The sequence below is a fragment of the Grampus griseus genome, assembly GCF_964374135.1.
Source record: "Grampus griseus genome assembly, chromosome: 2".
Classification (NCBI taxonomy): domain Eukaryota; kingdom Metazoa; phylum Chordata; class Mammalia; order Artiodactyla; family Delphinidae; genus Grampus; species Grampus griseus.
Window position 1 is genome coordinate 117289503 of NC_139018.1, and position 12259 is coordinate 117301761.

The window sequence follows — 12259 nt, forward strand, 5'->3', positions numbered from 1 at the left end:
CTTCTGTTCCTGCTATTCCCTCTGCTATTCTGACAACTATTCTTATCTACTGGGTGAGTCTACCCATTCCTTCATAGGCCCTCACCACACAATTTAATACACTGTTAACTCATTGTAGATGGGGATGATAATTCTGTCCACCATGAAAGTAAACACCCACTAAACTCATAATAAACATTTATAGATTTAAAACTCTGAAAGGCTTAGGAAATCTCTTCTGTAGTGGGAAAGTCCTCGGATAGTAGAACATTAGATCTGTGACTGAACTAGAAAACTCATTTCCAGGTCTTTGATTCTAAATTAAGCCAACAGTACCGGTGATAGATCAGAAACTAAAGAAATAGCTGAAAATAGAAGTGAACAATTTGAGGGTCAGATCATTAAAGTACATGGAACATGCCCACCAAGGTCAAACTTTTATTTAGCTTAGCTCTCTCTGCTAGGCCAACTACAAACCTTATTCTGGGCCACCTAAACCTGTGCTTACATTAATACATACAGGCTTTGTTCAACTATACACGTTTATTACATAGATGCAATCATAACACATATAATTTTGTGTCCTTTATTTGTTTCAGTATTTTTATAATTTATAATTAACTTTTAAGAGCTGCAAAATATGCCATCCAGCATTCACACAATAGGCTGCCATTAACCATTCCCGTAAAGGGTTGGACACCTAGACTGTTTCCAGCTATTTGTTTTTCTAATTAGCTATTATAATGGTAGAAAACCGGAAACAACCTATATGTCCAACTAGACAGGCATAATTTTCTATAAAATTAAATATCAAATAGTCATAAAAAGATGCTGAAGACCCAGAGGTGTTGCTAACTGAGCAAAATAAGTTCCAGAACATTTTGCCCAGTATAATCTTTTTCAAAATACGTATTAGCATAGAAAAGTTTAGAAATGTCATCAATGATTATTTCTGGGAAGAACTGTAGGTGACTAGTTTTTCTTTTCTCTGCGTTTCCTATCTTTTCTACAACGACCATGGATTACACTTTTAAACAATAATATTTACGAAGCATTTAATACCCAAATAAATGTTCAGCGAAGAAGAATACAAAATTATAAACATCATATGTAAGAGCTAATTTTTTTAAAAGGCAAGAAACAGACTACCCACAAGAGACTTTACTTTTCCATGTTTTTTTGCATTTATTCCAGTGAGTTCACAGGCTCTCCAAGGAGGTCTAGGAGTGGAATCACTGGGTCAAAGTACCCTGGTATGGCTTTGACTTCTGGTGGAGAGAGCCCCAACAGCTCACACTGTCGTCAGCATGGTCCCTGACTACCTGAGTACCTCTCACCTTAAAGCAATTCTCATCTGACATGAGCTGCTCAGCCTTCCGCTGATATGTTGACTCCAGGAGGCTCCTTGAGGTCTGTGTATTCAGCTGGCCTCCAGTGGCCCCATTATTGTTTTCCGCCAGGTACAGGTCAGTCACTTGTACACAGATCTCATCACTCACGATGTGCTGCAGCTGGAATCAAGCAAAGGCAAGTCATCAGGGAACCAAAAATATAGTTCTCCCTGTCACACACTCAGCCTCCCTTTGGTGGTTCCAATCACTCAGCTCAAAAAGGTTTTTTCCAGGGCCTCCCTGGTGGCGCAGTGGTTGAGAGTCTGCCTGCCGATGCAGGGCATACGGGTTCATGCCCCGGTCCGGGAAGATCCCACATGCCGCGGAGCGGCTGGGCCCGTGAGCCATGGCCGATGAGCCTGCGCGTCCAGAGCCCGTGCTCTGCAACGGGAGAGGCCACAACAGTGAGAGGCCCGCGTACCGCAAAAAGAAAAAAAAAGAAGGGTTTTCTGGTTGATCATTTTAGAACATTAATCATACAAAACCACTATCTTATTTTCTTGGAGAATAACCAAGCCAAAATCTTCAACCATATCTCTGGTCCATGAATAAAATGTTCATACATATTTAAAAGCAAAACCATAAGCAACTCAGGTTAATGTGCTGCTCATTTAAAGTTCTAAGGAACTTAAGAAAAATTTTTTTACATGAAAGAAAATTTCCATGGCTTCCTAATTTTATGGCACTTCTTTACCATTTACAATTTCCTTTCATACGTATTCTCAGTTGATCCACACAACTACCCTGGGAAGCAGGCTGGAGAAGGGTACCCTACTATATTGATATATGAGACAAATTTACATGTTAGATAAGAAAACTCACGTGTGCTAAGGTGAGGAGAGGGACTTCGGAGAACCATGAAAGCAAGATCCATGTCTACATTCACAGCCCTAGTACAAAGTCTGAAACTCAATAGGCACTGAGGAAGCTGTTACTGAATTAATCTGTCATGGGTGCTCAGCTGAAGGAGCTGAGTTAGGACTAATATTCTTTCTAACACATCCTCTATTTTTCCACATCTGATAATAAAAGTATAGTATTTAAAATTGTAGGTAAATTAACTCATTTTCAACACAGGTCAATCACGACTGACTACTGGTAACTTCTGAAACTATCTTATTAAACTATCTGATGACTAGAAAGTTGAATCTTTCAGAGATTCTATTCTCATAGGTCATGACGACATATCTACTGTGAAATAAAGATTCTCTCAAATGAAACTTTACCCATTAAAATGCCAGAGAATGTGAAAAACAGATACAAGAAAGCAAAATGTTAATTGCAGTATCAATTTGTCTATTTTACTTTAAAATTCTCATAACCACTAAGCCATTCTATTTTTAGGAAGATACACTCTTTTTGAAGTGCTAGTAACTATGACAACTACTTATTTTTAACATTTAAAAAACTCTTAAGTGACAAGTATGTGTATTTGTAGATAAATGGACAAGGTGCAAGGTCAGAAGGGTGAGTGACCTGATGGTGGTAGAAAGGCCAGCAACTGGAGGTCGTTAAATTACAATTAGTCTATACAACGGCTTTTAATGTGACCATTAAAATAATGCTTATGATAACTTGCTAATACGGGGGAAGGCTTAAAATACAGTGTTTAAGAGAGAAAAAAAGCAGTGCACGTCCAAAGCATGGTCTCTATCATGTAGATACTTCTTTATACCTTCCTGTTAAAGGAGACCACGTCACCGACTCCCTATCCGCACCCTCTCCTTGGATATCTGGCCCCTTCTAGTCTTTGGAAAGGGCAGCATTATAAATCCAGGGACAACTAGGCAACTCTCATCCCCACACTAGGCTGGTTAGATTCTCTCTCCTGCTAAATTGAAATGACACAATGAGTGTGTCTGGTAGACTTTTTACAGAGGAGCACCTGGATGGTTGGTAATGCCAGGGCCAGAGGCACTGCCGTGCCAAGTGAAAGCCTCAGGTGCTGGAGAAGCCTTGAGTACGTGCTGAGTGTTCATCTGAAGAGAGAAGCATGAGGATGGGGGAGATGTCCAGAAAGGAGGCATGCAGGAGAGGGAAAAAAAAAACCTCCCCAGTCTAACCCTTAGATGGTCTGGCCATATTTTGAGTCCCACACCAGATGTCTGTGAGACTGCCTATTGTATTCTTAAGACAAAACCCTCTTAAACTAGTCTAGAAAAGTAAGATAAATATATGGTTTGACCTTGAAATATATGTTCTACCTCCAGTCAGCAATGAACTCTGGAGAACAGCAAAGGAGATAAGGAGAGTAAGAAATGTTATGCCTCCAATTCAGGAGTTAAGCTGAGGAGCATAAACGTATTTTAAAAACAATGGATTCAGATTTCTGGATAAAACCTGTCTCCATAAAAAAAGATCGGACCTTATGTATTATTGACTCAAAATCATAACCAGGTGCTTCTAGTAAATAGACTAATTATATCTATTTAAAAAACCAACCTTGCGGGCTTCCCTGGTGGCGCAGTGGTTGAGAGTCCGCCTGCCGATGCAGGGGACACGGGTTCGTGCCCCGGTCTGGGAAGTTCCCACATGCCTCAGAGCGGCTGGGCCTGTGAGCCATGGCCGCTGAGCCTTGTTGTATTAGATTTTTAAAGTTGTACTGGTAGTATGAAAGACTTTATTTCTAGCTGTAGCAACAGCAAACTTGTAAACAGAAACATAAGCACATGGTAACTGAAGTCTTTTATGTAAATCTAGGGGACATTAACAGGCATTAGTCTCTCAAAAATTATGACCAGGGCTTCCCTGGTGGCGCAGTGGTTGAGAGTCCGCCTGCCGATGCAGACGGCACAGGTTCGTGCCCCGGTCTGGGAGGATCCCACGTGCCGTGGGGTGGCTGGGCCCGTGAGCCATGGCCGCTGAGCCTGCGCTCCGCAACGGGAGAGGCCACAACAGTGAGAGGCCCGCGTACAGCAAAAAAAAAAAAAAAAAAAAATTATGACCATAGCTGATTGTATACATGTAAAGATTTCTGTCCATCACCATTAAGACCCCTTAAGGGAAGGCCTAATAACCACTTCAACTTTCAGCTCTCTGCCTGACAACTTTTGTGAAGATGCCAAGATTCAGTTATGTGAAGCAACATTCCTTGACTCTGAGTAGATCCTGTGAGAGGGGTGCAGAGCCATGCATCCTTCTAAATTCAAGGTAAAAGCATGAGTACTTTGCGAAGGATTCCATATTTTATCTGAGGAAAACACTGAACAAGCTTTTCTTTCCATAGTAGCGGTGTGGACTCTAGAATTAGAATTGTCTTTTTAAAAGTTTTCACTTTGGGCTTCCCTGGTGGCGCAGTGGCTGAGAGTCCGCCTGCCGATGCAGGGGACACGGGTTCGTGCCCCAATCCGGGAAGATCCCACGTGCCGCGGAGCGGCTGAGCCCGTGAGCCATGGCCACTGAGTCTGTGCATCCGGAGCCTGTGCTCCGCAATGGGAGAGGCCACAACAGTGAGAGGCCCGCGTATCGCAAAAAAAAAAAAAAAGTTTCCACTTTAAAGAAAGTGGTGCACTATCAACAGACTCCGATCCCTTCAAAAGTTCAGAACTAAAGGCAAAGGAATGGAAACCTATTACATGTTATTTGCTATAAAATTATTGTTGTAAAGAACAACATATTTACAAACTTCTAGGGTGCCACAAGAATAAACCAAAAAACCAACTACAAATCTAACTCAGAGGGAATCTCAGATAGTGAGGTGGACAGAGTATAAAAGATGTTGTATGAAACCCTTCCTGTAAAAAGAATTTCAAATGTTAAATACGGAAAGTCCATAGAATTACCAACACCTAAAGAAGAGGAAACTGAGCTCACGCCTGGTACCCGACGTAAGAGCTGGGAGGGTAGGGCAGGGGGTCAGGACCAGTGCTGGGGGTAAAACATCACGTCTCAGGTAGGCTCATACTCCCAGGGCACGCTGAGCAAAGCAAAGGAGTCAACCACATGGCTGAAGTACTCCCACTCTGTTAACAGGAGAAATCCGACATCACATCACATTAACCTCTCCCTCCCCTCTACAGAACCATGCGTTCATAAACATCATTATATGAGGAAACTGACTGCTTTCCCAACAGAAATCTTGCCTTTTCTCTTTCCTGAATCCATCTGTAGACTTTCTCCCTCACCAACCCTAGCCTCCGCCATGCCCTCACCTGTCTGACAATGCTCTGGATGAGTTTGTCCATGGTAAAGGCAATGTAGGCATGAATGGTAAACATCTCTCTTAGCGAATCTTCATACTGTGAAGAGTCTATGTTGCCATCCAGCAGGCTCCGCACCATATCCAGGAAAGCTGGGTAATAATCTTCTACATCAACGTCCACTGTGGGAGAGATGGGAGAGATGAGGCCTTACCCTGCTAAGAAAAGACTGGAAGAGAAGGCAGGGCAAATCCCACAGCTGGCCTAAAGAGCACTTAACAGAACAAATCTAGGTGTTTAGTCTGCTGCAGAGAGATGAGATCTGACAGGTGGCTACAACCCCCAGCACTGTCTATTAAAGGAGAGTGACTCTGCAACTTTAACAGCGGCTTCTAACACTCCGACTGACCGTGCCTGAAAAACACTTATTTACAGTATGGCCTGGCTATGCGTGACAGGAGAGCAAAATATCCCAGGGAAGAAGTTTCGTCAAAAAGTTCTTGGCTCCCCTGCTAAGACAGGAACCTGCTCTCGCAGCCTACAAAGAGCATCCCTCACACAGGTCGCCTGCTCATACAGCTCTTTCAACGGAGCATCAAGGGCTGAAGAGAAAAGGCAGGCGGAACCATACTCTAGCACTAGGAAACCTCTCGGGAACAGAAAAAGAGGAGTGCAAATTAAATCCTCTATGAATAATGAAGTGATCTGCATTTGTCAAAGTCCTTTTGTTTAAAAATGGATTCCCAATATTGTACTTCACAAATTACATTAAATGATTTGTACTTGCTGCATATGAATCACTTCAACCACCAGCTGGAATCTAATCAGTTGTTACAGAGACGTCTGGCAACTAGCAGTGTGCACAAGGAAAGGTGAAAGGACTCCGCCTTTAGTTTACTAAAATAAGACCCATTTACATAAAGCTCAAAAACAGGCAACTCTGATCTCCAGCGCTGGCAATCAAGACTGTGGCACGACGGGGCTACCGGTTATGTTCTGTTTCTTGATCAGGGTGCTGGTTATCAGGTGTGTTTGCTTTGTAAAAATTCGCTGAGCTACACAATTCGGATGTGTATACTTTTCTGTCTATGTTTTGCACTGCAATAAAAAGTTCACTGAAATGAAAAAAAATTACAACAAGAACTCTTTGTCTTTGACATTTAGTTACCTCTTTGTAAAATATAGGGGAAAAAAGGCTGAGAGCAAAAGCTGAGTCCATTTCCATTTATCTGAAGTGTGATGGATTCATTCAAGACAGGTTAAACAGGACAACTACTGTTTAAAAGAAGCAACTGGCTTGAGTTTCATTACAGAACATTACCTTGTTCGGATCCACAGCATAGGAACGGGCTGTGCTACTGCCATGAAAAAATGCTTTCATGTCAGAATAAAGCTGAGTGCTATTAGCGCAAACCACATGACCCACGATCAGTGTGAGGCTTGACATTATTACTCAAGAACAAACTGTAAGCCTCAAACCAGGTTAAGTCAACGGTCAAGCCAGGATTAGGTCATCTTCTGTCTCATTTCTACCCAAGCAGATGGAATCACTATACTGAAGTCTCTCAAGCTAGTATTAATCCAGATAAAGGCTTTTAGAATTAATTCCCAGGTTCATTAGCTCTTCAACAGATAGAAGGCCAGGGCTTCAAATGGGCTTCTTACACCAGTAACAGTTTTTTTTTTTTTAAAAAAAAAGGAAAGAAAAGAAAAGAAAGGATAATTCACTCCAAAGATTGGCTATTTCCTAAAGAGCACAGAAGAAAGGCTTCACAAAAAAGCTTTTGGCTCACAGCTTAAGTACCTAACTTATGACCTGAAGAGATATCTAGAAGCAAGCAGCATAGAATTACTTAGAGGATATGGTGGCTTCCTTAATCCTCATTTATTTTCCTTTTCCTGAGTCTTCTATCTTCATTCCTGCTCTGCCTGTTCTGCTGTCTCAAACCATCTCTTGAGTCCCCATCTCCTCTTTTGCATCTGTCTCAGGCATGAACAACTAGGAATTTATGTTCTGTCATGGAATGAAACCAACTATGACGTTTGAGTCACGTCTCTGTCCTTTCAAACACTTTGCAATAACCCAGAGATCTGCCATTTGGGAAACTGACAGTAACTGACACCCACTTCCCTGGTGTCCATAGTACCAGCTATTGAGTGTCCATGATCCAAGCAGTGCACAGGGTGCTTCTCATATTTTCTCCAATTGTCCCAACAACCCCAAGAGACAAGTAGTACCTCCATTTTACAGGTAAACAGGTTCACAGAGTTTAAGTAAGGTCACACAACCAGTAAACTGCGGTGCTAGGATTTGAACCTAGCCAGCCTCTAAGGCCTGCCTGTGCTCTATGTATAAAAGAAAGCAGTCCTGAGTCTAACTAGGCCCTGAGGTCCCCAACCCCTCACATCTTCTGTAGACTGACAATCTAAGCACTCACTAGGTTCTTTGAGACGTAGCTGGATGGCGGGGCTGTCACTCTTGTCTCGCTTTATGCCCAACACTTCCCGTTCCCACTCTCTCTCTCGGTTTTCTTCTTCAATTTGCCGTTCAGCCTGGGAACAAATCCGCAGCAGCCTCAAGCAGAGTATCTGGTGCAGTCGCATAAAGATATACCAGTTATTATTAACATAGAAGAGGTTGTATACTTCATCCATCCCTCTTAACTTCTGAGCTGCTGTGTTACTGAACAGTAGCTTGGACTTAGGGGGACTGCCCCCAACACCATTGTGCTTCTTAGCCGCCCCTGTGGCTTCATCTACATCCATCTCTTCTTCTTCCTCTTCCTCTACATCCGAGAGATCACCTCTCTGAGCAAAGAGCAGATCTGGAATAAAATGATGCATGATTTGCTTGATTTTATATTTGTCCTCCTTCTGAATGCCTGTCTGCCTCTTCACATGGTGGATAATCAGAGCAGCAGCATCTTCCAGAATCTGTTTGTCTTCGTAGGCAAGTGAGAGGTGTGGGCCAACAGGTACACCAGCATTTTCTTCCGTAGCCTGCTCTTGCCTCTAACAGGAGAGAGAGACAAAGTATTACGCGATGTACCTACAGGAACAACAAACAGACCTATGAGACTACACCAGCAGTACTTTCTATTAACCACAGTGGCCATTATTTTCTAACCCAAAACTTCCAGAAACAAAAAGATGATGTGCGAGATGTGGTTTGATAACAAAATGATCGGTGCCTTCTGGACATTGAAGACTTATAAGAGACAATGGGACAGAACTGGGATCATCTTTTAAAATTCCGGATTAGTATTTATGGAGGATACGATATGAAGTCTAGGATTTACTTTAAAATCCTTCTGGGGTGGGAGTGTGGATGATGGCAGATATAACAAAATTGGCAAAATAGAGGTGATTAAGTTTATGTAAGAGATCATTTTACTATTCTCTCCCCTTTTGTGTATGTTTGATAGTTTCATAATACAAAGTTTTTTCAAATTCAAGATCACACCATTTCTAGGAATTCTCAATCACACTGTATTTGTTTCTATCCATCCCCTAAGACTGTGAGCTCAAAGAAAGCAGGATTAATTTCTTATTCATCTCTGTATCCTAGCTCCCAGTACTCTATATAATCCTGGTAAGGATGCCGAATAAACAAGGATTAGGAAGAGTCTAGGGGGAGTTCTCTGGCAGTCCAGTGGTTAGGACTCCACACACTCAGTGTGGAGGGCCCAGCTTCGAGGAACTAAAATCCCACAAGCCACACGGTGCGGCCAAAAAAAAAAAAAGTCTGGGGATCAATGATAGTATTTTAAGCTGTGGGAAGTTGAGATGGGCTACCTGAAGGAATATAAGGTACTGTTGGAAGGAAACAGATAGGGAGAGAAGTGGGAGAGGGGGGTAGTGGGCATGAACTGAAACCAGGATGGGAAACTAGTAAAACAGCTTAGTGAGGCTTAGATTTAAAATGGTAGAATCGGGAATAGAAGTCTATGCTATGAAGCAAGAATCAACAAGTTTTGGAGGGTCTCACATTCATATAACAAAGGTAATCTGCAGCAGTCAAAGCTACGCTGAACATACAGACTGGGGATGTCGCACAGATGTAGAGACCTCCAGCTCACCTCATCATAGATACTCTCAATCTCGTTGAGTAAGCTCTTAGACCTCAGGACCTTGGTGTCATTTTGTTTAAAGTTGATGCCTTGGTGGTCCAGAGATTTCAAGTAGTATTTCTCATTTTGCTCTCTCCACACCTTGTTAAAGCCTCTCTGAGCTTCTCGCCATTCTTCCTCTTTCATTTTCAACCTAGTGGAGTGGAAGGTGGAAAAACAAGACATGGGAATCGAGATGAGGGAATTTTAAGGCAGGGAGTCATACTGGAATCCTGGCTCTGCCATATTAGCCATATAAGACTGTCTCTTTATCAGTAAAATAGGGGTAACAGCACCTAATCTCATAAGGGTTTAGAAGCAAGAAATATGTCAGGTTTATTTTATTTCGAAGGTCAAAAGATATAGCAGATCTGCCAAAACTGTTGGCAACTTTGGGGTAAATTTTATTCAAACCAGTCTTGAACTCTGATACATGAGAAACTTACTCATTCAAGACTTACTTTGGGGAAGTAATTTGTCCCAAAGTCAGAAATCTTGCCAAGAATAGTTATTTCTCAAACAACATTCCACAGAATACCCTAGAAAAGGAGGTTCTCTTCCTTGGCCAGCTAAAACAAAGTGAAACAAGTTTCTTTGCTCAGGACTTCTGAGAACGTTTATTATGCTAATGTAAATGCAAAAGTCTAAGAGCAGAGAACTTGCACAATAACGTTCCTCTGGCCACAGTTTGGAAGTTCTAATGAGAACGACTGATCCTGATACTCTAGAAGAGAGGAGAGTAAAATCAAAACCAGCACTAGAACTGAAGAATATCCTCCATCTCAAAGACAAAAGTTAAATGCTACTGGCAAGGAGAGGAACAGCTTGTGCCAGCTCTTGAGGAGAAGACTAGGGAGGAACAATAAAATCTGGGCACTTGTGCATTGTGCAGCAGGTAAGTTTTCACCAGGTGATACAGACAGAGGCCCCTATGAATCTTAGCTGGGATTCATAGTGTAGTACAGAGTGCCATGTGCTTGGAGGAGCCTGGGGCTCAGCCCTGGCCTCCTCCATGATACCCAGCCTTAGGTGGGTTCAACAGCCCCTCTATACCTCAGGCTGAAGTTTTGTTATGAGAAAGAAGACATTCTTGGTAAAAATGGCAAGCTAAGTCTTTTTTAATAACACATATCAATTTTACAAAGACAACGTGATTTTTCTTATTAAAAAACAAAGATGTGAACATTGGTTAGTACTGAGTGACAGGAACATGGGTGGCTGTTTTCTTCTTTGTTCTTTTCTCTATTTTAAAATATTACCTCAAACACACAGAGCATTCCACTATGGACTTTAAAGGTTTGTTCTCCACTGCTGGCTACACAGAAGCCTATCGGGAAGCTCCACTACCCCACACTCCACCTGATTTCCCACAACCAGGGTTGGGGAGAAATGGAGGTCTCATGGGATAACCAAGTCGAAAAGGAGAATCTTATTTAATGGGACACTAGTCTGTCAAGGAGCACACTGAAGCATGAAGGGCATATTCACTCAGGTACCTTTTAAGGACAATTGGGACGGCAATGGAGGGGTTCTTCCTCAGACCATCAATGATGTCAGCTGCTTTATCAGCATATATCCTTTGGAGGGCTTTTCGATGGATGACTTCTGATGTGCCCCCGAGGGTGTTGTCCAAGCGAAATTTGGCTTGTTCCTCAGCAGACAAGCGGGAAAGCTTCTTCTGTATTGCTTCCAAAACCCGGATCGTTGCCAGATTAGTCTCTAAAACTACATCAAGCTAAAGAAAAAGACAAAGTATGTTCAGGACCCCAACCAGAACAGAATAGCTGTCAGGCGTATAAGGTAGAAGAAGTCAAACTCCTTGGATTTGAACCCTGGCTCTGCCATACCATAGCCATATAAAACTGTGTCCTTATAGGTAAAACAGGGATAACACCACCTACTCCCATAAGGTTGTTTTCTGGATTTAACAGTACAATCCATGTAAAGGATTTAGCACGACGCCAGGCATGCAACAAACATCCAATAAATGATGGCTAAGCGGTAGTTAATACTTGTACCACCACCAGTGTGCTTTACTTAGGACTACTGGCCCCCGGCCCCCACACCAGAGGGACCTAATAGGAAACAACCTTACAGACACTTTCCCCTGAACTTTCATGAATTACTAAGATGTTACAAACAATAACAACCACTACAACGAAATCCCAAAAAGACCATTCAAGATTACCAATCAGTCTCATGAGTAAGGTTTTTCAGGGTAACTTGAAATGTTTAAATATTTAATAGCCTTGTTCCACATCTAGTAATAATAAGAGCAGTGGCTATCATTCCTTATGGACTTCAATGTCGTATCTGTGGGTAACCATTTAAATTCTTACTGAATTTCTGGCATTTTATTTTCTGGCAAGGGCTTAGCCCTGACCTGGTTAAGGATATGACTAGCAACCTTTGAGTTAACTTTTTTCCAAGGCTTAACACAAAATTCTCCAGATGAGAAAAAGAAAATGAAATAAATGAGCAGTCTCAAAGGTCTATGACCAAATGTCTGTGTGTTTCCTAATTTTTGTAGTTTCAGGACTATGGCAGTCATTTTGTCAAATATTTCTGGTTGTCCCCCCACTTTTCCCCAGTTATGGATAAATGATGGATTGAACTTCCTGGCTCCCTTGTGATTAGATAG

At 42.1% G+C, this 12259-nt stretch overlaps 1 protein-coding gene across 3 annotated transcripts in view; it reads right to left on the reverse strand.

Moving 5' to 3' along the window:
* Nucleotides 1-12259, reverse strand: part of SIN3A (SIN3 transcription regulator family member A) — a 64333-nt gene that overhangs the window by 13730 nt on the left and 38344 nt on the right. For all 3 annotated transcript variants that reach the window (XR_014296375.1, XM_082648650.1, XM_082648651.1), the window contains exons 13-17: nt 11115-11353; nt 9589-9772; nt 7948-8521; nt 5522-5691; nt 1317-1490 (exon numbers count right to left, since the gene is read on the reverse strand). Coding sequence is in view for 2 of the 3 variants with exons in the window: in XM_082648650.1 (XP_082504776.1) it covers nt 1317-1490; nt 5522-5691; nt 7948-8521; nt 9589-9772; nt 11115-11353 (1341 nt within the window). In the remaining variant the exon portion in view is untranslated. The remainder of the gene's footprint in view (nt 1-1316; nt 1491-5521; nt 5692-7947; nt 8522-9588; nt 9773-11114; nt 11354-12259) is intronic.